This window comes from Capra hircus, chromosome 7 (assembly GCF_001704415.2).
Source record: "Capra hircus breed San Clemente chromosome 7, ASM170441v1, whole genome shotgun sequence".
In the NCBI taxonomy this organism is placed as follows: Eukaryota; Metazoa; Chordata; class Mammalia; order Artiodactyla; family Bovidae; genus Capra; species Capra hircus.
Window position 1 is genome coordinate 92,063,073 of NC_030814.1, and position 26,538 is coordinate 92,089,610.

Below are 26,538 nucleotides of genomic sequence, written 5' to 3' on the forward strand. Positions count from 1 at the left end.
GACCAAACTGCGCAGACTGCAGGCAGCTACGTGGAATCAGAGTGCAGCACAAAGCCAAGGCCTCTGAGCGCAGACCACTTGTCTTTACAGGCCTGATGGTTAAGCTGAACCCTGGGGGGAATGCGCCAGAGCAGAGGACTAATGTTTCATGTCCACTGGTCCTTGGCTTCTCCAGCCTGCAGCCAGAGCACAGACTACCACCTCTCTTCTCCGCTGTAATTTCTTGATGGAAAAAGTGAGGCTTAGCAGTGGGCAGGGAGGAATGTGATCTATGGCCAGGAAGCGGATGCTGCCCTCCTGTATCAAGGCCCATGCAACAAGTGTGCAGAAAGCCTTAAAAAAAGAATGGACCCCCAGCCTGGACTGCAAGCTGTCCGGAGGACTCCTCAGTGCAAACCACAGCACCTCTGGAGTGGGGAGTGAGGGGAGTGTCTCCTGCAGTTATGAAAAAGGGTTCAGCTGTGCCCAAGGCAAGTGTTCAGGGAACAGGCATGAACTCAGGTGTGTCACAGGGGTGAGGGTAAGAGGACGCTCACGAACTCTTTAAGCTTCCAAGAGTCTTCTCTCCTAAAGTGACATCCTTAGGGCTCACAGCTGTAAATGCTTTAACTGAATTCCCAAGACTGAACTTCAAGCTAGGGGGCTGGAGGGCATGTGAAAGCCAGTGCTGCAGAGAGCACTGGGCAATGCTCGGGCTGGGTGGGGAGTTGGGGGCCCTGCTGCAGCTTTGACCCTGCAAGGAACAGCAGCAACCCCAGGCTTGCAGAGGCCCCCCACTCAGTAGCCCCAGTGCCTTCTACCCCAGGAACCCGCCTTTGTCCACCAGATGGTCTCCTGGCCTCCGTGTATGCACAGAGCTGGTTCTGGCCTGGAGGCTCCAACCCCTTGGGCCCAGCCTGGCCAAGCCCTCTGGGCTCCCCCGAGCTCCCCTCCTTGGGGAGTTCATGCCATCCCACCACCACAGTGTCTGCCAGGGCTGCTGGACTCCCCACGTACTGTCTGTGTGTCTGGGCTTCTCAAGTGGCCCCCCTACGCACTAGGCTCACTGCTGAAGGGCGAGGGGGACCCTCCACTTCCCACACCTTCAGTCCACACATAGCCAGCAGCCCATACAATGTGGACATGCACTTAATGGTCAGAGCCCCAAACATGGCCCTGACATCCCACACCTCCGTGTCACTGATTCTCGAGGGCGTCTGTGCTGTGCTCAGCTAAGCTCCAACCTTACTCCCGCCTCCCCAAAAAAACTGAGCCTCAGGCTGAGCATAACTGGAGACACACAAGGGGTGGGAGGCACCACAGGAGGCAGCAGGCTTGCAAACACGGCCGCTTCACCACCCAGTAAAGGGCTGCCGTTACCTGACTGTGATGGCGGGAACTGCGTTAAAGAGGAGGTTCTTTCTCGCTTGACAGGAGGGCAGTAATTTCCATCTTCTCGGTCAGAATCTACACAAAATGAGGAGGAGGAGAAGAAAAATCAGGCTGCTTCTGTTTTTACGCCCGAAGCTGGTGAAACATTTGAGAGATATCCTCACCTTCTCCACCTTCGGGGCTGGAGCCGCCGGCTGACCTCTGAAATGAGAACACACGTCAGGGCAATCAGAGAGAGCCACACGGCTTGGTGGCTCTTGACTTCTGCCACCAATGGATCCTGAAATGCGGCACCAAGGGTGTGGGGCTTGGGTTCAGTTGCCCGGGTCACAGACTTTCGACCTAATGCCTGAAAATCTCCCGTGAACCTTCTGCCCTCACCTCGCCAGGCCTCGCGCCAAGGACTAACAGCTGGGGATGTTCCCAGCACAGGATCAGTATCCAAGTTTCTCCACTGGGTACAGCTCACTGGCACGTCCCCCGCACCCCTCACCCCAATCAGAGAGAAAAAATGGCCCTGGCCAAAGTCCATTCTGCCGAAGTGACCTCTCCATCCTGAAGGGCAGCAGGGCCGTGGACACTGGGTCAGGGGGGCCCCATCCCTGGCACCTCCCCTGGTGTGGAACCCAATTTCCATGGAGGCTGCTGTTTCCAGAGTAGCTGAATGCTTCGGTGCCATGGGTCCAAGTGCGCAGCACCTCAGACTACAGACCGGCTGAACAACCATGAGCTGAGAGAGAAAGGTGGATGAAGAACTTCCTCCCCAACAACCTCTGGTTTTAGAATGCGAACGACTAGCAATTAAGAAGCTTAAAATGAGCCCCTGGCCGCATCTGGGGTGACACATCCTCTCTCAGGGACTTGTGATTCTTCAGAGCTAACCAGCCTAGAGCGAACTCCGAGGGGTCAACATCCCCACCCCCCAGCCCCGAGCACCAGAGTTGAAGGGGAAGCAGGGGAGCCAATTTTCTTATTTTCAGAAAAGCCCCTCAGGGGTTAAGTTTGGCCAAACGAGGACCACCTGCCTTGAGCCTGTGAGGGATTAAATGAGATGATGCATGCGAAAGTGCTTTGCAAGCGGCAGGGCCGCGGGGTCGGGTAAAAGCTGTAAAATAAGGAAGCTGCAGATGAGGAGGCTGGGGCCCTCGAGAACTGGGACGGCGCTTTCCAGTAAAGGGCCAGCTCCACAGGCCCCATTCAGGCCACACGTATATTCTGTTTTTACAATCCTTTAAAAACCTGAACACCATCCAAGCTTGTAGGCTGGACAAAAAGAGGCGGTAGGCAGAGTCTGCAGACAAGTCCTAAAGGACAGTAAGAAAAGGACCCCAGACTGCACCCCCGCCCCATCAGAGACCATCTATCAAAATGCTCGGGAAATGCGAAAGCCTCCTAACACGACGGGCTCAGTGGTCCTCGGGGCAACTGTGAACATACCATGGGGCTCAAAACAAAATAAAATACCCCTGGAGGATTCAGCAGGCAGGCACTAGCTGAGCACAAGACAGTGGTCAGGGCTTGGAACGTGAAGGCGCTCAACTCTCTCTCAAAGGCTTGAGAGCTAGTCGGCCGTGTCTTGAATGTGGAACCTGAGGCGAACGGCTTCACTGGCCCAGGTTTCCACCTCCTAGCTTGGAAGACAGTGCGGCCAGTGCTTCCTCTGCAGGGGTGAAGGTGCAGGGGTCGATGGGTGGCCTCACACCTGGACCGCCCGCACCCTCCCGGCAAGCTCACCTCCTGGAGTGTCACACCCAGGGCAGCAGGGCTTCAGAGCTCAGGGGATGCTGTGGACAGGAGGGACCAGGGTGGGGCACCCTCTCACCGTGGGGGGCCGATGAGAGAGGCACCGCTGCAGCGCTGTCATTCAACAGGCCTGGGCTGGCAGCTGACGGCCAAGAGCCGTGCCCGCGTCACCAGGACATCAGGGGCTCCTCTCGGATGCCCCCTGCCCTGGGTGACACTGTGAAGGCACAGGCTCCAGGGGCTCCTCCTGCTGCTCCTCTAGGGCAGGCCTTGCCAGCCCCAGACTACCCCTGCTACCCTGCCCCCAAGTCCTGGCCTCAACTTCTTCCCTCCTTTTCATTCAATAAGCATTTCGACTCTACCAAATCTCCCCACGGCAGGCAGCCTCCAAGTCCCGTGGCACCTGTGGCTTCCTGAAGGATGGCTGAGACCTGGAACAGCCAACCCCTGTAGACATCCCTCTCTCACCAACACCCTCCCTTCCCTCGCCACCCAGGTGCGAATCTCTCAGGCTGTGGCCTCACCGCTCCCTGCTCTTCTCCATGGCTCTCGCTCCGGGTCCCCCGCAGCCTCTAAGTTCCGGGAGAGTGGCCCCAGTGCTCAGTGGGGCTCGCTCACCACGTGTTCAGGGGAAGCACCTGGATCCCAGGTGCTTGCTGGCCACAGAGAAGCAGCCAAGTCACATACCACCCCGACTGTATGCAGAGTGGGGGCCCTGACAGCTGCAAGGCCAGGATGGTCCTCCTGGTTCTCAGCTCCTGGGGAGGACGGCCCTCCACCACCTCCATCTCAAGGGGCCCCCATCTGGCTGCCTCTTCCGCTGGCTGATTTCCATGGGTGTGAATGCCCCAGGGCTCCTTCTGCTAGGAATTTCTAATTTCATTCCATAATGAATGAAATTAGGCTGGAGAAGACTGTGATTTCTGGACTCCCTTTCTTCTGTCAGCTTTTTTTTTTTAAGTACTTTGGGGCTCTTTTAACAACACGTAACTTGCTTATCCTTGCCAGCTACACCCCAAGCCTCTCAGGGATCCGGGTGTCCCTGAGAATTTGATGGGAGCCAGGAGCCTCTCCCCTGAAGTGTGCCTAGGCCTCTGAGCTGCAGCCCTGCCTCTTGGGGCCTAGGACTGCTGGCTCCAAGTGCCTCCTGCTACACTAGGCCCCTCCGTCTATCACACTCTGGCTCTGCTGTCTCCCTCCTGTTTTCTGAAACGGTGACACCGTTTCTGCCTCACTGTTCCTTCTCCGCGTGCGCGCTGCTCCCACGGCTGTCCTGACCACCTCCAGGGTGAACCAAGCTCACGTGCCATCCCATGACCCAGCGAGAGGAAGCAGCTCCTCTGCCCCCCCCACCCTCCAGCCTCCCTCGGGCCTAAACTCTGTTTCGGGCTTCACAGTGACAGGTGATCTGCTGTGCCCATCTGTTGTGTGCCTCCTGCTACCACGAGGCCCCACCCTGCCTGTTCGGCTTACAACTCACACACCCAACACCTAGGATACTTGCTCAGCAGACATCTACTACACAGACGGAGCCCCGGCTTCTGCCACAGCCCCCTTGGTGACCTGGAGAAGTAAGGGCACCTGGCGAGACAAGACACTCCCAGACCTCTGCCCTCAGGAGACCCTCAAGTCCACGCTCTGAGTCTCAGAACCATCCCACAGCCATGTGGCCAGCCTGCTGGTCCTGGACAGGCTGGGAGGCGAAGGCCTGTGAAGGACAACACAGGAGACTCCTCCACTGAAAGAGCCTTCCAGAAGCTGCTGGAACTTCCTGTGGGTTCTAAAACAGCTGACTCGGAAGCAGTGAAGACAGTGATGTCAGTAACTCTCCTCAACAGGAGCCAGCACGAGGACGCAGGTGGCCAGAAGTCAAGTCACTTCGGCTTGCCTTGGGAGGTGCTCTTCATGTTGGAAAGCCCCCTCTGCTGCTTGTGTGAGCTGCAGCCTGGCCTCTCCCCACCCCGTGGCCCCCGTCAGAGAAGGCCTGAGCTTGCCGTCTAGGCCTGGTGCCTCGTGCTATCTTCCACTCCCTGGGGCACACGTGGGGTTGGGCCCAGTGACCTGTAGCCCAAAGTGTGGGAGCTTCTGCTCCAGGGATGACTGTGAGGAGGGTCTTGAGAGCAGGCTCTCAGGATCTGTGATTTGGGGGAGCAGTCAGGATGGAAGTGGGGTGTGGAAGCCCCACGTCCTTCTCTGCTTCTTTCCACAGCAGAAGCCGACTCTTGATGATGTGGGCTTCGGGCTGACACCTTGGGGATGCTCAGATCAGGGCACCCTAACTGCGCACTTCACAGCGGCCGTAGGTCCCACATCAGTGGGTGGGGTGGGCAGGGTAGCCCATCTTCTCAGAACACACTGGAACCCTGGGGAGAAGCAGCTTGTCCTGTGAAGGGCATACGAACCTGTCACCAAGCACCAGACTGGAGGGAACACCTGGCTCAGGACAGGGCCAAGAGGCTGAGAAGCGCCCGTCCTTTGTGTAAAGGCTGAATCGACGGCAATTACTAGTATTCCGTCTACTGAGGCTTGCACCCTCCCCAGACAGGGCTTTTGTGAGGCTGCCTGGCGTGGGTGGCCTTGAGGGGACAAGGGCGCCAGGCCAGTCCAGGAGGTGGAGGAGGAGCAGGAGGCTGTGTCACAGAAGCTGAGACAAAGACAAACGGACAGTGAGCAGGAGTGAGCGGTGCTACCTTCTTGGCCTCCCAGAAAGATGAGAAACCAAGACCATGTCAGGGACATTCCTTCCAGAAAATACCAGTTGGCCTGCCAGGGACTCGGTGATCCGCACCTGGATGGACCCCCATCTGGACAGTCCAGCCAGAAAGTCCGCTGCTGTGACTGCAGGAAAATGGACACCTGGATGAAGACCCACTTGAGGGAGGCGCCTGCCAAGGCAGCCTCACCTTCACGTGGACCGCAGGCCCACTCACCACTGTTTATCCTTTGACTCAGGGAACCAGCTCAGAGCTTTTTACCCAAAAGGCAGACACTGAAAAAAAAGAGAAAATGAGGCAGCCTTCACAGATGCGCCTGCTGGGCAGGGGCGGACGAGTGGCGAAGCCCGTGCACATCCAGAGGACGGGCAGGCGAGCAGTCCGGCCAGGGGACTTGGTCCAGACTCTCAGTTTCCCAGTGGGGCTCGTAACACGTTTCAGGCTCGGGACTTCAGCCGGCAGACTTCAGCCAGGCCCGCGGTGAGCACTGGGAACACTTTCTCCAGGTCAGATGAAGAACTTAATCTGGATGTGGTTTGCTGTCCCTCAAGCTGCCTTGTGAGAGCCAGGTCTGCTATAAGGAGGCTGTTTCCTGGTCCTGGGGCTTCAACGGCCAGGGCTCTGATGAGACTGGAAGATGATAAGGGCCCTTTATAGGCAACAGTTCAGTGTGCGATATATCGCAGCTTTACAATCCCCCGAAGGATCGTGGAATGAAGAACAGACTGAACGTGAGGGATGAGCCCCGTCAGGTTACATGTGGGTGTTTCCTGAACTCCAGAGTGAGACAGAGTGAGCGCCAAATCTGCTCTGAAGCAAGAGCAACTAGTCCGAGTTCACCACAGAAATATCTCAGCCCAGGAAGTAGCTGGGATCGGGGTTTATCCACACCCTAATTGACCTAAAAAACAAACTCTGCTGTGTCTTAGTGCCCCCAAAGCAGAAAAAGCCGTGGATGGCTGAGAGCTGTCACAAATGGTGTGATGGCAGTACTGCTGGGACTTCTGATGGAACCAGGGATGCCCAGTTACCATGTTAAAACCACACAGGGTATGAACGGGTGCATGTGTCACAGGCACGGCCCTGTCCACGAAGCTGGCACGTTCAGGAACAAGCCCCCCTCCGCCCCAGGCCCTCTCCCACAGCAACATAACAACCATCTTCACGTTCCCTGCTATCACCCTTGAACTGGCATCTTTCAGTCTGGGCACTGCTTGCATTTCTCAGAATTAGAGCTTCTGACCTACAGTCCACAAGAATTGAGAAGCTGAGTTCTGCTGGCCAGGCCTCAGAAACTGGCATCTGGACTGGCCACAGAGAGAAGGCAAGGCCCTGTCTCACAGGCATTAGCAGAAAGGGGTCTGAAAGAGCCTGGCTTCTGGAAGGGCCACTGCCGTGATGCCACCTCTACCATTTGCCACCCTCCACAGAAAACCCTCGACCCCTGCAGCTGGAGGTTCTCCGTAAACTGCGCTCTTCAACCCAGACAGCAGTGGAGGGGCCCCGTGTCCTGGGCAGATCCTCACAAAGACCACCTGTTCTCAGGGAACTGGGAACATGTGCCTGCTGTCACCTGACTCAGGAGAAGGTTCCAGCAGATGCTCTTGCCCAACCCAGAAAATGACTGCCTCTGAATTCCTGCTCTTGGCCCTCAAGTGGAGGCCTCAGATTGGAATCTTCCCTGGGCTTCCTTCCCTCAAGCCCCCTTCCAGGCCACGAAGGACAGCCCCCAACAGGGACAGACTGGTTCTTCTTTTTCCACCACACACTGATTCCTCCAAATGTTAAGATTTGGCTCCAGCCTCACTTGGCTGAACATCACTTCTTTCTGTGAATCCCAGGGTCTGGTAGCTCTGGCTGAATTTCAATGGTTTCCTCAAGGACGTGGGAGACTGGTGCTGTGACACAAGCAGTCACTAAAGGTCTGGGAGAGGGCTGGGGCTGTGGTGACCTGGGTGCCATGTGGTGGGGTGGGATCCTGTTCTCTTGAGTCACTTTTCCCTGATGTGGGAACGGGGGGCTCTGCCACTAGGTACCGAGAGGATGAAGCTTTCGATCCTGAATGGAGGATAATGTTTACCTTTCCCGATTTATCAAACTCCAAAAACTCCAGACACTTCTTGTTCTGGAGAATTCACAGTCTTCTCCACCTATAATCTTCCAAAGCCTTCTGAATACAAAGAAAAAGGGCTCAGGGGGCTCCCTCCGATTCAAAGGAAGCAGCTCTTCTTCCTGCTTTGATTGAAGACAAGCAGTTCACAGCCCAACCACAGTCCAGACACAAGCAGTCTTGCAAAGCAACAGGCGTTAGACACCTTTTCCTACAGATCAAGGAAGCTGGAGCCTTTCGTGTTTCTAAGATACTGAATTTGAAAGCCTGAATTCAGGGAGAGACGGAAAAACGGAAGGAGGGAGAAGGGGCTGAATTGGAGGTGGAGAGTTCTACCCTGCTCCTCAATTCCTCTTCTGACCCTTTGCTTCTTTCACTAACAGGATTAGGTGCAGGCTGTGGATGAATGTTACCCTGACTAGAAAGGTCTCAGCATAGAAGGGGACGTGCTCCTTGCTGACTTTTTGGCAGCGGGAATTAAAGGGCGCCGAAGAGAGCCTTGTCATCTTTTCAGTTGTCGCCAGCTGCTGGTGACCCGGGGTCTGGATGTAAGGGCCAAGGGGGAGGGGCTGGTCTGGGTTGGGAGCCCCGGGCTGGGGGATGCCAGGGGGAGGCGGACTTACCCCTGCCAGTTCTCGTGGAAAAGGAAGAAGCTGGGCTTCGGGAGCGCGGGCCAAAGCGCTAGCGGGGACAGGAAGCTCTAGGGCATGCTCACCAGCTGACTCGGGGTGACCCGTGCCATGGTGGGGGGCCTCAGCCTCCCCCCGAGGCTCCTCTCCCGAATCCGACAAGTCTTTTTGCTCTGCAGAGGACTGGGAGCAAAAAAGACAATTTTCCTTCAATGTAAACAAAGCCTGCAATGTGGGGCAGGGGAGGGGGTGGGATTCAAAGGTTGAGCATCTCCTGACGCTCCTGCCCGGGAGGGATGTCGGGCCAAGAGAGCTGGCCCTCCACGCTGTCAGAGGGCGGTGACATGGGCCAAGTGTCAGACCTGGCACTTTCTAAGGTGTCCAAGAAGTCGGACCCAGGTTTTGAAAACTGGCAGGCGGCCTCTGCGGCATGAAGCTCCTCTGCTGGTGGCAGCCATGAGGAAACGGTCTCAGTGACCAAACTGCCCCTGGGGTTAGTAAGCCATCCACTCAGACAACTCGGGAAGGGGGGTGAGGGCCGGCACCGTGTCTGGCCGCTGGGACTGGGGCTTCAGCAGGAGCTGCAGCCTCGGCAGCACCTCCCATCTGTGCCCGTAAACCCGAGAGGAAGGAAACGCATCCCTGCTCAGTGAGTGCAAGCGTCCACGTGTCGGGGACCCAGCAAGCCGGGTGGACGTATGGCTGAAGGATGGAGCCCCTCAGCCTAGGAGTCTCCCGGGCCAGGCCTTATCTAGAAAACAGCCAGAGTAAGGGGAAGCCGGAATCCTTTGAGGCAGTTCTTGGGGTTCAGGAGGGGCTTCTATGGAAGTGGCTTGTTGCAAAGCTGGTGGCCTGGATCCAACAGGTGGGCTCCGGTCCCCAAACCTCATCCACCACAAGCTTCTCTCACTTTGTGAATTGAATGACAACGGGGCCACCCTGTCTCCCTGTAGATGCAGTCACATTCCTCTTGCCTGTGAAGTGACTGAACCCTCTTTAGACAAGACTCAGGACTATTTTTAAATGTGTGAGCCTGCTGGATGAAAGCAACTACATAAAAGATTTAAGAGAACGTTCAAACACTCTTGGAAAAGCAAAAGCCACGTGACGTTAACACATCCGCATGTCTGAAAAGTTGCCCAAGTGGACTCTTCTTATGCAGGGAGATCACAGACGTAAAGCCCTTCCTCCTCAGGCTGCTCTTCCAACTTGTGCCGGGCGCCGAGGCGGGGCCCCACACCTGCCTGCTGCTGCTTTATGGCCAGCACTGGACGCCCAGTCAGAGGGACGAACCCAGAGCTCCATGGGAGACTGTCCATCTGTATACAGAACATCTAGGGTTTTTAAAACAATCCCCACTTTTTGAACAGAAAAGTTCAAATGCCCTTGTGTATGGCAGAGATGAAGTCTATACCAGAGAAACGAAAGAAATACAAATGCCACCTCAGCATTTTCTCCTAGGGTCTTGAGTATTTCTTCTGGACAAGGAAAGTAAGCTCTAAAGAGCCTGTAGGTTTTCAACATGTTTGTTAAAGTCAGACATTGGGATTTTGGCAGCCTTTAACATCACCCTAAGATACAGATGGCTGACAAAAAGCCACACACACAGAACACGCTTGTTACACACACAGTAAGCTCCCAGCATTGTCAGCGACACCCTGCTTTCTGCCCAACAGCAGACTGCTGTTGTAACTGCTTTCTGTCTTTTTACTGAACTGCTTTTTGTCTTTATTCTGCCACGGCAACCCCAAAGTCTTCTGCCTTCAGATTAACAAATATTTGGAAGATAAAGTAAATGAAAGGAACCTTCAGTTATCACAAACAGTGTAACAACCCACAGAAGGAGATTCAAATTCTCTTCCTGTTTAAAAGAAAAAAACTGTCTTCATTCAAGGCAGTTAAGAAGGTTTCATTTTTGCCCCTAAAACACAAACACGTGGAAACCCAAGCATCTTGTGAAGAGCGCCATCTTGAGGAAGTTCCAGCATAGGGAAGTGACAGGAAAGGCTCTTGCACTTGGTCTGGGTTTTGGCATCAAGACTGCAGTTCCAGCTGCCCGAGGCTCTGACACAGAACGATGGGAGGATCTGAGGACTCTTCCCAAGACCCAGAGACGCCGCCGGCAGGCCACCGATCTGTGGTTTGCTGTGAAGGCAGCTCAAACCTTGTCTATGGGACGGATAGAAAATCCTAGGTGGTTTCATCACCAAACCAGCACCAAAAATGCCTGGGCTGGCAGCCTAACTTTTTTCTTCTCAGTTTCCAATTTTTTATCTTGATCATGATTTGGTAATAACAGCTGGCCCTCTGAAGGGGACTGGGGGCTCCTGGAGTACATCCCGTGGGTGCACTAGCGGTTTATGGATTACCCACCAAAAGAAGGGAATGGGCCCACAGGTGACAATGGGACTCCTTGATCTCTGTGGATCCAAAAGTGGCTCAGAAAATAGCTGTGTGGGTGACACTTAGGACAATTTCCATCTGGACTAAATATATTACAGGATGTTTCTGAACTAATGATCACTCTCTCAGGCGTGACCATGGCACTGGGGCTGTGGGGAGGAATTCCGAGGAGACAACTGTCTTTAAGGGAGAGCCGTCGGGGGCACAACTTACAGTTGAGTGTTTCTAAAGCCTGGTAGGCTGCAGTCCATGGGGTCGCTAAGAGTCGGACACTATCGAGCATCTTCACTTTCACTTTTCACTTTCATGCACTGGAGAAGGAAATGGCAACCCACTCCAGTGTTCTTGCCTGGAGAATCCCAGGGACGGGGGAGCCTGGTGGGCTGCCGTCTATGGGGTTGCACAGAGTCGGACACGACTGAAGCGACTTAGCAGCAGCAACAGCAGCATTTATGATAACGATGTTAACAGTGAAGCCTACCCAAGGTGGCTTCCCAGGGGTCCAGTCCATGGTACCATTCTTTTAATTTCTCTGAGGACTTGACAAAAATTTCAAAACAGAAAGTTGAAAACGGGCAGAAAAGCTCACTTGGGAAAAAACAAGAGCAGCCTGTTGTTTCCCAACCCTGTGGTGTGAGCAGAGAGGGCTGAGATGGCAGCAAGACGGGAAAGCAGGGGGGGGCCCCAGGAAGGCGTGGTGGCTGCTCCTTGCAGACCCACCTTGCCCTGGCCCCGGGGGCCACACAGACACCAAGCCAGCTGTCTGGGCCTCTCCATGTCCTTCCCGCCTGATGCCCAAGTGGTCACAAGCAGCAGAGAAGGAGGAGGCCCCATGTCTACTGGGCAGCCGCCCACTCGGCAGCTCAGACATGGGCCTTGATGAACACACAGACTCCCCTGGCCTCTGCTGCAGAGGTTTTCCACGCCCTTCCAGTGATCTTGTCACACAAGTATGACAGTGATTCCGGAGAGCCGGAATCTCAAGAGCTGATGGTCAGCTATTTTTAGAAGCCCATTTAGAGCTGGCACTGAGTCAATACTCGGAGGTGCATGTTTTCATGAGGATGAGCATCCTGTTGGCAACTCTTCAGGTTCGAACTTACCCTGTTCGCATAACTAGAATCAACCTTCTGAAGGTAATGAGTGTAACTCGGCCTTTGAATAGACAAAGCAACAGAGCCATCTCAACCATGAAAACAGTACTGAAATAAGAATTAGTAATTTTAAAAGCATTTTAAATTCAGCTGAATAAACGTTACACTTTAGTTTTTCATCCTGCTGATTGTTGGAAAGTCTTCAGAATTATCTGTTTCAATTACTTGTTTCAAATCTGGTTGCCAACCATTTTTTCTGTAAAGAGCCAGGTGCTGAATATGTTTGAATCTGCAGGCTGCCTGGTCTCAGTCCAAACTCCTTCATACTGCAGCTGACAGGGAGAGAGCAGCCACAACTCCCAGTACACACTGGGTGGGGCTGTGTGCCAATAAAGTTTTATTAACAAAAACAGTTATGACAGCCCTTAGTTTGTTGATAATCTAAAAGTGGTTCAAACGAGAATCACAGTAAAATTCAAAATTCTAGAAATCCCAATTTTATGGAAAGCCTGAGTAAAATAAGTGACTTTCATATCTGAAGCAGAAACCAAACACGTTTACTTCTAAAAGCCAGAAGAAACACATCAGCCCCTTCACAGAGGCTGAACTTCCAAAGGACAAATGATAAAAGCACGTGAAACTAAACTGTATGTATCGGTCAGGGCCCAATGGGGAGGAGGCAGCTGAGGCTGACGGACCTAGAAAGCATGACCCAGGAAACAGAAGCAAAAAGGGAAGAACCTTTTCTTGTGTTTTCTGATTCCTCAGCAGAAGAACTGACAATGGGAAAGATTTATGCGAGAACAAGCCCAGCAGATAACACAGAAAACACCCTGCCAGGGGGTGTGGGGGTCTCAGGGCAGCTGCCGCTCCTCCCCGCCCCTGCCCCCACACTAGCACCGTTCCCCACAGCCCTCGAACGCTGCACCGCACACAGGGAGAAGACTGGCCTCTTCTCAGACCACGGGGCAGGGTCTACAGGCAGCGGCTCGGCAGCCAGCAGCCCCCAGCCTCAGGGCCAGTCACCTTCGGGAGGACCCACCTGGTCTGTGGGTCATGAGTCCAGAGCCGAGGGGCCCCTCAGAGGCTGTCCTCACTAACGAGACGCACACAGATTTCAGAATACTGGTGTCAACGCAGTGCAGAGGTCACTCTGAGACCTTACCGTGGCCATGACATCACACCTGCTGTCCCCGGGCACGAGGACAGGCACTGTCCACGTTTTTTTGACAAATAGGGGGAGTCCCCATATACCCCTGGGTCATCACAGAACATCGACTAACTCGAGACACAACCCCAACCTTCCACGCTGCCCCATCAGGGAGGGACACGGCCTGATGACTTCAAGGTGAATGACCACACATGACAAGGACCACACAAGGGAAGGCACTGCCTCGCCCTCCAGGCGCGCGAACTCTTTACCATGAATTTGGTGAAGTATCTCCAACAACAGAGCCAAGCAGAAACGTAAAGCAACCTTTAAGGACAGGCAGTGAACACATGATGCAAGCCGGCTGCCAATTATTCTAAATGCACTTACGCCAAATTGGCTGAGGCCAAAAACTCCCCTAAACGCGGTAAAGGTCCTGTTTTTCCTTACTCAGCACTGCTCCCGCTCCTCCCCTCTCCTCCCACCTTCCTTCCCTCCTACCAGGTTCCCTGATGCACAGCAGTACTTCAACAGTGAATTAGAAAGAAGCGCTCTCTCTGTTTCTTAACAGGGTCTCTGAGCCTTGTCCACGCACCCTCTGTTAACCCTGGGCCATTGTAAACCTAAGGCCACCAGGCCTTCTTCCCTGAGCCCCATGGCGGCGCTGCGACCTTCGGGGGGAGGTGGTGGGGGAAGAGGGGATGGGAGAACATACCGGCCCCTTACCTTTTGTCCTTTCTCCTTCTGAAACACAAAGACGGGCGGAGCAATGGCAGGCTTTTCTGCAAAAAGAAAAATTGGTGTTTTTCCCCCCAACACTGTATTCATACAGTAAACACAGCTACATTTGTTTGTGATAAGTTAAAAACAAAACACAAATCCAATATAAAACTAGTAACTCGAATGATCATCGGATCACCTAGAAAACAGTTTCTCGATATAAATGTGCAGTGTTCAGCGTGTAAAGCTACGTGCATCTTTCTGTGTGCATGTACACACCAATAAACGGTTTCGAGACTGGCTTAGAACGGCCATGTCACTGGAAGTCCACAGGTTTAAAATGTTTGTTTTCAAATCTGCAGGCCAGCTGGGGCCGGGGGCAACCCATCCACAACCTCTGCCCACGAGGCACACGCTCTTTGGAGGATTACTGTGCTCAAGTCAGCTCTGCGTCCCCACCGGGGCATCTCAGTGAGCGCCCGTTAAGGAAGAGTGTGGAGCTGTGAGGAGTTAGGGAAGAGTGTGGCGCTGTGAGGACTGAGAAGCCCAGCCTGCACAGCCGCTGCTGGAGGGAGAAGCCCAGGGACACTGTCACTGGGCCAGGAGACGGCTGCCGCCGGTCGTCCTCAGTCAGCACCACTGGCCTTCCGTCCAAGGGGCCACGTCCCTGGCCCTCTGCCACCCGCCAGAGCGGGCACCGCCTTTCTGTCTGGGGCCTGAGTGCAGGGCTCTGGGTGTGCTCCTGAGCCCCGTGGGGGGCGGCATGGATGGGAAGCGGGGGCAGGGGGGTGTTGTTACGAACTTGGGCAGCATCTGCACAGCCCTTCCCCTGCCTGAGTCCTGGGCTGAGCCAGGAGCCCGCACTAGCACAGCCTTTACCCGGCAGGATGGGTGTGCGGTTCGCAGGCCACGAGGGCACTCGCGAGCACCTGGTCGGAGGGTAGGGTCTGGGGCATCTTGGGAGAGGAGGCTGAGCTGAAGCCTCAGCAGAGGAGCCCGGAATGGAGGGACAGGTGTGAAGGCGGCTCCTGAGGTGACGGGCAGCCTGAGAGGCAGATGGTGGCGATGTAAGGAGGTGGGGCAGTTGTGAAGGGGGTGGGGGGAGGAAAGCACAGAGAGACCAGAGTGTGGGGAAGGGGCGATGGCGACCACCCATACTGAAGAGGAGGGTGTGGGGACGAGGTGCGGGGAGATGGCCTCAGGACACGGTGCCCGCCCCACCCCCAAAACTCCCACGCCACGGAGGAGCAGGACAGACGCCCATCTGCACTTTGGGACCATGGCCCACTGAGGGTGACCGTTTCCTCCACTGCCCCACTCACTCTGGCACCTGAGTCAGATTCACCACGACAGTCCTCACCAGGCGCAGCCCACGCCGCCACCACTGGGGTGAGTGACAGCTCAGAGTCTGCAGTGCCACAGGGCAGGAGAGTGGGGGGCTGGAAGGGTCTCCCAGCACAGATGTGCAGCTCCACAAACCCAGGTGAACCAAGAAGAACGAATGTGCTTACTGCTGGGCAGTAAGTGACAGCGAAGGTGAGCTGCAGGGACTCTGGGGACAGCAGCAGCTTTTCCACACACACGTCTACCACGGGGATGGCCAGACACCTGCCACTGCCCTTTGCCCGACAAGCCCAGCATCGAGGGCTGCGGGCCCGGGTCCCAGCCTTACTTCCGCATTCCGCTCCAGGCCAGCTGCAAGGCTGGGGGCACGCAGGAAGGAGCTGGCATCAGCCCAAGGCCCACTTCCTACAGCCCTGGCTCCAGGCCAGAGGGGAGATGCTGTTTGCCCTGGCCTAGGGGGCACCAGGCACGGCAGCGAGGCCAGACTGCTGGCAGTGACGGCACTCAGGCCCGGGACTTTCGCCAGAGCTGCCGGGGAAGGGGCCCCCTCGCTCTGCTGGGGCTGCTAAGCTGGTGGGAGAGGATCCCAGGGCTGCCAGCGGCCGAGTGTCGCCACAAGGGGAGCTGGAGCCGAGCCAACGCAGCTGGGAGCAAAGCTGGGGGTGGAGAAGGAAGCGGAGCCCTGGAGGCTGGGCTGGAGGCCCCCAGTCAGCAGGCCCAAAGCTAACCCCACCTCCCACCCTGACTCTTCAGTTAAGCCAGCAAATGTTGACTTCTGCTTAAGCCAGCCTGAGCTTGATTTCTGCCCCTGAAAGGGGAGGCCTAGCCACTGCAGACCTCACTAAACACACAGTCGCCTGGAGAAGAAACCCGGGACGGGCCTCCCAGCGAAGACAGGATGCCTGCTTGCTCTCATAGCAGCACTACCACCTGTCACACTGTGTGTGCGTGTGCGCGCGCCTGCGTGCGCGTGCAGGGTTAGGGCCTCTCGGCCCGAGTAAGACACCAACTCCATGAGACGGGAGGCCTTGCCTTGCTCCCCTCCTGTCCCAAAGCCTGAGAACAGCCCTGGGCACCCTGAAGGGACTCAACAAGAAACTGAGGGAGGGACGAGTAAGGGGAGGGGCACTGAGAAAATGAGCGCCACGCTGGGCTGCAAGGAGGCCTGAGACGGAGAAGCAGCATGCAGACAGCAGAGGAAGAGCTCCCTGGTGCTGTGACTAGAGGCCCCGGGAGGGGCTGCCCGGGAGGGGCTGCCCGGGGGCCCCCAGGGCGGGGTGGGAGGGGAACTGGTTTCGGCAGGGGGCTGGCTGTGGCTCACGGGGCCTGCCCCGTGCCTTCTGGAGCAGCTGGGGGCAGAGGGCAGCGAGGGGCACACAGGGCTCTGGGCTCTGTGAGTGGATCCGCCCTCCTTACCTCCACGGTCACAGCTGAGACCTCCCGTCTTTTCCCGCCTCTACCCTCACCCCTTGGGGTGGCCGCCGAAACTACTGGTGCGAAACTCACGCTTACAACCTGGCAACATCCTCCCCAACTTGAGGCACAGGCCCTCTGCACAGGCCAGCCCCGCCGACCGTGACTGTCGAGCCCTGGTCCCCGTGTGCCCCATGCTTCTGTCACTTTGGGACTTTCGCCCACTTTAGTCCCTCTGCCGGGAAGACAGTCTCGCCTTCTCTTCCCCAGGTGCTGACACTGCTTCCCCTGGGAAGCTCCCAGTTTGAACTGGGCTCCTGAAGCCTGCTCTGGCTTATATCTGCATGGGTGACACCAAGGCTGCCTGTCAGGGAGTCTGAGGGACCACAGACAGCCCCCAGAATAGCTTTGTGCCCCCATGACCCGGTGCGTGGAGGGTGAGAACTGTCCATCATGTCTGCACTGAACCCCCCCCCCCCGCCCTTCTTCCTGTGGGAGTGCCAGCTGCCATGTAATCACATAGGCAGATGAAGCCCTTACTCGGTGCAAGGCACCATGGGAAAAACGAGGACGAGGAAACTGAGGGCAGAAAACTTCAGGGTAAAACATCTTGTGAAAGCAGAGGGGGTGTGTGTACATGCGGCCTGGCACCGCGGAGCCTGGGGGCTCCAGGTGGCGGTGGGACAGGGCGGGGCGGGTTATTTGCTCACCGGCTGCGTCTACCCCTGGACCATAAGCTTCCTGAGAGCCTCTGCCTGTTCACAGCCAAACGCAGTCTCATACCTGACACGTGATCGACACACAGTCACAAAGCGAGCGCAATGTTGCCACTGGGGCCAGGGAGACCCCTTGGATGGCAGGTTTGGCAGTCATGAACTTCAGTCAGCTCTCTACCAAAGACACAGAGTACCAGAGCCACGCGAGTTTCATTTCCGCTCATCCACTTCAGGGCCCCAAGCCTGTAACCCGCAGATCAGTCCTGACTTCACGACAACACACACGTGCCCTCCTCCAGGCAGGCTGGTCTTCAACTGGCCCGGGCCACCACCTGTGCGGTCACCAGATGAGCACCATCACACAGGAGACTGAGATCCCAGTGTGGGGAAGGAGTGGGGACAACGGCAACGAGGCTCCTAAGGTATGCCTGAGACCCCAGCCCAGCTCTGCTTTCTCAAGTGAACTTCCAGATGTGTAAGCTGGATTTAGAAAAGGCAGAGGAACCAGAACAAGCTGCCAACATTCGCTGGATCACAGAGAAAGCTAGGGAATTCCAGAAAACATCTACTTCTGCTTCACTGACTATGCTAAAGCTTTTGTGCAGATCACAATAAACCGCGGAAAATTCTTAAAGAGATAGGAATACCAGACCACTCTACCTGTCTCCTGACAAAACCTATATGCAGGTCAAGCAGCAGCAGTTAGAACCAAACATGGAACAACGGACTAGTTCAGAATTGGGAAGAGTACATCAAGTCTGCATATTGTCACTCTGCTTATTTAATTTATACGCAGAATACATCGTACGAAATGCCAGGCTGAATGAATCACAAGCTGGAATAAAGACCTGGAGAAATATCAACAATGTCACATATGCAGATGATACCAATCTAATGGCAGACAGTGAAGAGGAACTAAAGAGACTCTTGATGAGGGTGAAGAAGAGAGTGAGAAAGCTGGCTTAAAACTCAACATTTAAAACACCAATATCATGGCATCCAGTCCCATCACTTCATGGCAAAGAGAAGGGGAAAAAGTGGAAGCAGTGACAGGTTTTATTTTTCCTGGGCTCCAAAATCACTTCGGACAGTGACTGCAGCCATGAAATTTTAAAAGACACTTGCTCCTTGGAAGGAAAGCTATGACAAATCCAGAGAGCATAACAAAAAGCAGAGACACCACTGTGCTGACAAAGATCCGTCTAGTCAAAGCTATGGTTTTTTCAGTAGTCATGTATAGATGTGAGAGTTGGACCATAAAGAAGGCTGAGCACCAAAGAACTGATGCTTTTGAACTGTGATGCTGGAGAAGACTCTCGAGAGTCCCTTGGGCTGCAAGGAGGTCAAACCAGTCATTCCTAAAGGAAATCAGTCTGGAATATTCATTGGAGGAACTGAAGCTGAAGCAACAATACTTTGGTCACCTGATGAGAAGAGCCAACTCACTGGAAAAGACCCTGATGCTGGGAAAGACTGAAGGCGAAAGAAGAGGAGGGCAACAGAGGATGAGATGGTTAGATAGCATCACTGACTCAGTGGACATGAGTTTGAATAAACGCCAGGAGATAGTGAAGAACAGGGAAGCCTGGGGTGCCGCAGTCTAGACACAACATAGCAACTGAACAACAAGGGGGACGGGGCAACGAGGCTTCCAGGGAGTGCCTGGAATCCCAGCCCAGCTCTCCTTCCATGCGTGAAGAGAAAACCACCTCCACAGATTTGTAGAGACTAAGGCCACCACAAAGACCTAAGACAGTAAAAGGTTAATCAAATGCATGCTATTTAGTGCAGAGTCTGTCCACCAGGTGTTTTAAATGTTGCCCAAAACTATCTGACCAGAGAACCCTTTGCAAGAACACCTGTGACGAGTCCTGAGAACAGTGGGTAACTGCAGTCAGCACTGCTGTGTGAAATGGGGCGGGATTCAGAACCCCAAGTCACCCGGAAGAATGGCCCTCCTCTGGACAGAGTGGGCACTACTGTCAGGGATGCACTGGGGGTGCCCGCCTCACCTCAGCTTTCCAAGGTGCCAATGCCAAGTCCAAGGTGGCTGCTCTTGGTCTGAACCCCTCCTCCACTGTCCCCCACACAGACCTCCTCAGCTCCAGGGCCCCAGGGGGCTACCCCAGCCCAACTGTGATCCCAGCTCCCAGCCAGGGAAAGCCCTTACCCCTGCCTCAAGAGGGTTTCTAGGGTGTGGTGGTGACACAGAGAGACACGTCCCCTGCCTGCCAGGAGCCGACTTCAGACTTAGTTGAACATTACAACAGAGAGGAAGCACAGAGTTCAGGGCTGGGGCACCCAAGCCGGTGAGGCTGCAGAGGAGCAGCCCATCAGGGAAGGCTTCTGGAGGAAGCGCCTCTAAGCAGAAGGCGGAGCAGCACTTGGCCAGGCAGCCAGGAGCAGGGAGGCATGCGGATGCACTGGAGGAACTCGAGGAAGGTCAGGGTGGGAAACGCCCCAGCCCGGGGTGAGAGGAGCGGGGGGCAACCCCCCGTGACTGCACGGCCCAGGGGAAACGCTCCTGGAAGGTAAGCACCAATAACACTTAGGCGGGTAGTTTCTTTCTTGAGTAAAGGAACTAAGATGGCTGTGAAGAAGTCAGGGGGTCCCTGAGGTGCAGGCCGCCTCTGGACCCAAGGGTCCATAAACCATCCTCTCGGTTGGGAGTGGAGGTCTCTGGGTAAGAAAGGGATCACCGAGGAGCCAGGTCCTTCTCCTAAAGCACAAACTACTGACCCAGGGCCCAGGTTGGGGGAAAGTCCTCAGATGGCTGGGTGCCTGTGTGGGAAGCTGTAAAAGCCCCACCCTGAAGGCACCTCTGTTATCTGTGTGACACCTCTGTCAGGAAGAGGGCCCCTTAAACTGTCTCCTGAAAGAGGAGGTGAGGAGGGTCAGAAAGAAGAGGAGAGTTTTACAAAGTGTCATGCCTGACAGATTCAAAACCGTGGGCTTTCTGACACCACTGCTACAGGCAGGGCAGGGGACAGGGAGGATTCACTGGTGTCTTTTCTGCCCAGAGATTGACTGGTGGTAAAACCCTTAAAACAAAATGACTCGTGTGTCTATTTCGGATGCAGCAGGAAAGGGGGATGGAGCGGGTACAGACCTGAAGCCAGTCTACGGTGGAGGGGTCCCGAGGGAAAGGGTGGGTGGCGGCAGCTGCCCAGATGCAAGGAGCTGGCCTGGACCACAGCGGCAGCCCTGTGGTAGGAGGGTATGTGTCCCAACCCTCCAGGGTGACACAGGTCTTGGGAGACCCATCTTTAAACGCCTCCCAGCCTCTGCCATGCAGTCACAACAAGAACACTCCAGATGGGGTGTCCAGACCCTCAGATGGTCTCACCCATCAGTGGTCACTGATTGTGGGGTACTGATGGACCAGGCAGGTGCTCAGTGCTTTGCTGGCAACACTGTCCTGAATCTTCACAACCACCTGAAAGGGCAGGTCCTTAGTTTACAGAACAGGAAACGGAGACTCAGGCCAAGTGACTTGTCCAAGGTGGGGCTGGGCCTCCAACCCAGGCAGGTCTGACTCTGGCCCCTGACCTCCACTGCTATCCCCCCACCGCAGGGGCAAAAGGGAGAAAGTCACTACCCTAGCCTGCTTCCTCCCATCTCTCCTGCTTAGGAGGGCCTCGAAGCTGAGACACTGAGACTTTTCTTTTGAGAAGTAACATCAGGAATAAAGCAGCTACAGTGAACATTCTAGACAGACATCTCTGGAAGAGTCCCAAAGAAAAGAGCCGGTGAGCGGTGGGCTTTCACCAAGTCACGAGACCATCTGCTTCGGACGAGCAAGCATGCAGTTAAGCCAAGGGCAGATCCTTATGGTCCTTAGAGAAAAAATGAAGACCCACTCCGAGGTGCATGCTCCACGGAGAGGCAAGCCACGCCGTCTTCATCTGTCAAACGTGTAACCGTGGGATGTTCTGTGTAACACTTCCACTGTCTAAGCTGGAAACACACACACACACACACACACACACACACTCACTCACTCACTCACCCCCGCACGCAGGCTTTCCTTCTCCACTGTGCCGTGCAGGGAGGTATGTACACAGAAACCACGGGCGGCTGCTCCATGACAAGCTCTGGCACCCCCCGTGGCGGCTTGACTGCCTGTGCCTGAGGACGCCTGTTAAACTAAACAGAAGAGACTGTAGACACCAGAGAGCACACTGGACCACCTTGGCCTGTTCTGTTTATCCCCCTACTAAAATGATGTCTCCAACACCTGCCAGGAAACAGCTCCCATCTGGAAAGCCACTTACAATTCTTGACCAAAATGTCAGTAAGGTACTTGTGCGAAATGAGCTTTAATCCTGGGCTGATGTGGCTTAATCTTCTTATCTGTGCAAAAAATATGGAAAGCATCTTGCCAGCACAAACAACGGTCTGTTAATACGTGGCAACCGCTTTAATCCCCTGATACTTACTATCTCAACCCTTCGAGCCGTTTCTTTTCTCAGGAATTATTATAAACAGTTCGGTGCAGCAACATAAAGGTGAATTTGTCACCAATGTGTCAACACTGTCCACCAGCTAATTCTCCAGTGAAGAATGGAACTGATCTCCATCGTGCTGTTGCTAGGCGACGCCTCTGATCTCATGCCCCGCAGACTCCGCGGCCCCACGGCCCAGCCACTGTGGGGTGTGGGCCCCTTCGTTCCTTTTTTGGTGTTCGAATGTGTTTTGCCTCAGGCAGCTCTCAACTGGTCTCACAGAGACCACAGGAGCACACGGCTGGGAGATGATGATCTCATCCCTTCTTTCTGGAATGCTCTTCCTCACACCGTTACCTTCACATACTGAAATCAAGCCACTGCTCAGGGCTCCAACCTTACCCTGACAACAGCAGGGATGACAAATGGCTCATATTTGTTCAGTGGCCCTTCCTAGACCCTGGTACTTCACACACTCCATCTCATTCAGTGTCATCACAGCCCCATGGCAGAGGAATCATTTATCATCTCTGATTTGCAAATCACGGAGCCAGACTGGGAGGCCTTGGAGAGATGGGTGCCCTAAGTCATGACGGGTCCCCATAGCGGGGGTGGGACCAGAACCCTAAGCCTGACTTCCAAGTTGGCCGCCTCACATCCCTCACAACCTCTCGGGCCAAGCTACATCTGCCGCCTTCTCTTCTAGAACTATCGGCCCGGCAGACCCTACGACCTTCCCATCCTTGCCCCATCCACTCAGACTACAAGATCCTGGGGCACACCCTGCACTGTGCATACCCCTGGGCCTTAAATCCCAGAAAAACCCCATTCGCCTATTACTAAATCAAAGTCAGCAACCTCACCTACAGCAACCAAGAAACCAGGGAGCCAGCTTCGACAGTAGTTCTCTGTTCTACCACTAGATGGCGTGACAAGAGCACGGCTGAGCTGAGATTGGGCCTGAAGGGGGGCAGCTCCCAAGGGCAATCTCAGGACTACAAGACCTCTGCGGAGGCTGCAGACCAACCAAGGGAACCTGGGAACGCGGGCACTGGGTTCTGTGCGCGTTCAGGTGCGCCTCCACCACCCGGGGTTGGGTTCCCCTGCAGGTGAACTCTCTCCACACATGCCTGTGTCTGTCAGTGCAGATGGGACCCCCACTCTGTCGGTTCAGAAGGACTGGACCCAAAGACGCACATCCAGAGCTCGGGAAGCGGCTGGCTTTATTATCTTACTCTAATTACACACAGGACACTGCAGATACACGGACGCCATCTCAAAGCATGGGTCCTGGACCCAACTCCAGTTGCCAGTCCCTCTCCAAGGGCGGCCTGACCACACACTCTCCATCTCTCAGAATCCCTGGAACCCTTCTGAGGCCGAGAGAATCACTGAGATGATTGGCCAGTCCACCGGCCAAGCCCTGCTCGCAGCAGTGCGACCTCCTGAGCACCCACAAGGGCCCAGGGGCCAGAGACAGGACGAAAGGTGGATGAGGCCACAGCCCTCTTCTAGTGGGAAGAGGGAAGGAAAAACATGAAGCAGAGGCGTGCAGGGGTCACAAGGGGGCATTGGGTGGGTGAGGGAGTGAGCCAGGCGGAGGCAGAGTACCCGGTGGGGGGGTGGGGGGCCCTCAGAGTGAATGAACAAAGGGCAGGAAGAACCCTGAGGCCTAAGTGAGCCAAGAGCTCCTGGGGTGGGGGGGGGGGAGTGGGAGTGGGGAGGGAGGGGGTGTGTGGTGAGGAGTGAGTGGAGGTGTGGCATTCACATCCCACCCCACCCTGGCAGGGGTCCTCAGGCAATCTTTCCCATCTCGGTGTGCTGGGATGTTTTTAATAAGGTCACCGGGGGTGGTGAGGAGAAGAGATCTCCGGTGGATGGGAGTCTGACTGTTCTGGGGACAGAGCCTCCAGTGTCTGAGCTGGGGGAGGGCTGAGACGACCGTGCGAGGCTGTGGAAGCACGGTCCGCTCGCTCAGCGGCTGACAGGACCCTCACTCGGACAACAAGACTCCATGAACAGGGGTCCCATCCATGTGGCACGGATGATGCGTGACCCAGGCCCTGGGTACTCAGATTCCCTATGGCCACTCAATGCTGCAAAAGGTTCTTTCTCCTCTGAGCACAGGGGGCCTTCTTTTCTAACTCCTGCCATGGTAGAGGCCACATTCTCTGGAACTATTTTGCCCAAGCTTGCTGTGCTGTGACAGATACAACACAGGCGTTCATTCTGGGCTGACGAATTCCTGAAATCCAGTGTGGCCAGCCTGGAGGATGTTTAATTTAGCAAAGGCATTTAAAATACGATGCAAAAGTGAGGCTTGCCTCCTGAACAGGGCGTGGAGAAACCACTATCATCTCTGTCAGGAGAACAGGTGCCCGGGGAGTCAGAATGACCCACTGGGAAGCATGAGCTAGGCTCTGAGACTCAGTGGCTGGAGGTGGGCACACTGGGACAGGCCAACTCTTCCAACAGACCCGGCCCTGAGCTTCAACCCCTGTGCAAGGGGATTGCTCAAACACAGAGCATCTTGGAAGGCCCTCATCTTGAACTTGGAACAGTGCTGAAGGTCATGGAAAACACTGTTCCCCTTAACTGGGACATGAAGTCCATCACACCATGATGCCAACGGCTGCCAAGAGGCCATATGGGAAAAAAAGGTCGGCAGGGTGAGCCCTAAGCTCTAGCTGGCAAATAGTTTACTCCTGGACAGTTTTATTTGCCCCCCTCCCTCCCACTGGGTGATGTCTGAACATTTTTGGTTCCCATGAGGGCAGGAGCTGCTAATGGCATTCGGCATTTGGTAAACAGAGATCACAATGCTGACCAGCATCCCACTGTACACAGGATGACCCCCCCCAAGCCCAGAGGATGAGCCACCCACACATCAACTGTGCAGAGGTTGAGAAACCACACATTGATTATGTACAAGGAGGCCGGGTTAGATCCCTAGCTCATGCTGTACACCGAAGTAAATTCTCAGTGGGTCAGATGGCACAAATCAGGGTGGCACCCCAGCTTCTGTGAATAACCTCCTCTCCCTCCCCACTCAGTCTGTATATTTAAATGTGTGCAGCATCTCAGGACTTCCGTAGAGATGACTATGCCACACAGTCGTGTGTGTGTGTGGCGGGGGGGGGGGGCAGGTAGGGGGAGGTCAACAGAATCCCCTAACCCAGGGGTACTCAAACGGTGGTGACTTTGCCCCCAAGGGGTCATCTGACAATATCCGGAGACATCTGGGTAGAGACCAGGGACACCGCCAAACATCCCATGAGACACAGTGCAGCTGGAGGACAGCTCCCACCAGCACCAATGAAACTTGGCTATGGCCCGAAGGGAGCTTTCTCTCTCCCTAGGATCCATCAGCAGACTAACAGCAGGAACTGATATGGCTCCCCACACGCTAGTGGGCCGATCACCCGCCATGTGTTCCTTCACAGCAATCCGCAGACTAGAGAGCACCGTTCCTATTTTACAGATGCAGGACCTGAGGTCAAACAATTTGCCCAAGATCCTGGGCAAGTAAGTGACAGAGATGAGACACAAACCTAGAGCACTTCCAACTAAGCCACAAGCTATCAGCTGGAGGCTGCCTGTCAGCTCCAGTCTAAGATTCCTGCGAGGCCTGAGACAGGGGAGAAAGTCCCACAGACCCTGTACAGGCCCCACTCAGGCCCTTCACACTGGGCTCCACTGGCCCAAGCCAGTGTTTCTCAAACTTTTTGACCTTGGGACCCCTTTCCACACTTGTAAGTTATTGAGGATGCCCAAGAATTTTGGTAAATGTGAGCTACAGCTACTGATATGTACCATGTTAGAAACTGGAGAAGGAAACAGCAACCTATGCCAGTATTCTTGCCTGGACAGAGGAGCCTGGTGGGCTACAGTCCATGGGGTCACAAACAGTTGGACACACTGAGTGACTAAACGATAATAACATGTTAGAAACTGAAATAAGAAACATCAGAAATTAGTTAATTTACTTAAGATAATATCTAGATAACACACTTTTATGAATAATAACTATTTTTGAAACAAATAAAAACACTAGGGAGAAGAGGGACATTATTTTATATTTGGACCCATGTTTTAACATCTGGCTTAACAGGAGACAGCCAGGTTTTCTTATCTGCTTCTGCAGCCCATCTGTTACACTATACAACCTCTGGGAAAAAACAGCACCATCCATTCACAAGGAGTGTGGAAAGGGCAAATGATGCCTTTGCATTGTTATGAAACTAGTTTTGAACTCGCAGTCCCCTTGAAAAGGTTGAAAAGTCCCCTTGAAAAACTCCCAGTGCCCCTGGACTATCTTGGAGAAACGCTGCTCTGAGCACTAGCATTTCGAGTGCACAGAATCCTGAATTAATGATGGACCGCCAAGACCCGTCTGCTGAGGGTCTCTGCCACGGAGCACCCAGTGCTCTGAACACATCTGAGAGGTGCTAGAGCCACTGGACTGAAGCCCACAGGCCAGCCGAGGTCAGGCAGGCCTGGGGAGGGGGGAGCAGGCAGGTTCCCAGCTGGCCGGGGCGGCAGGGGGCTGGGGCGGGTGGGGGGCGCTGCCTGTGGTGACTGGGAAGCACAGCCTGTCTCAAGGGGGCGCTGTGCCTCAATCCTGGCACATCACTGCCGGGCAGGAACACCAGCTGAGGCTGGTGCTGTTTTCCAAGAGAGATCAGA

At 54.9% G+C, this 26,538-nt stretch overlaps 1 protein-coding gene across 2 annotated transcripts in view; it reads right to left on the reverse strand.

Annotated features, from left to right (window-relative positions):
- The window catches only part of RANBP3 (RAN binding protein 3), a 50,768-nt gene that overhangs the window by 18,299 nt on the left and 5,931 nt on the right, over window positions 1-26,538 (reverse strand). The window contains exons 2-5 of one of the 2 annotated variants that reach the window (XM_018050920.1): window positions 13,941-13,996; window positions 8,562-8,750; window positions 1,536-1,572; window positions 1,360-1,446 (exon numbers count right to left, since the gene is read on the reverse strand). In XM_018050920.1, the coding sequence (XP_017906409.1) occupies window positions 1,360-1,446; window positions 1,536-1,572; window positions 8,562-8,750; window positions 13,941-13,996 (369 nt within the window). The remainder of the gene's footprint in view (window positions 1-1,359; window positions 1,447-1,535; window positions 1,573-8,561; window positions 8,751-13,940; window positions 13,997-26,538) is intronic. The other variant, XM_018050921.1, reaches the window with a different exon arrangement.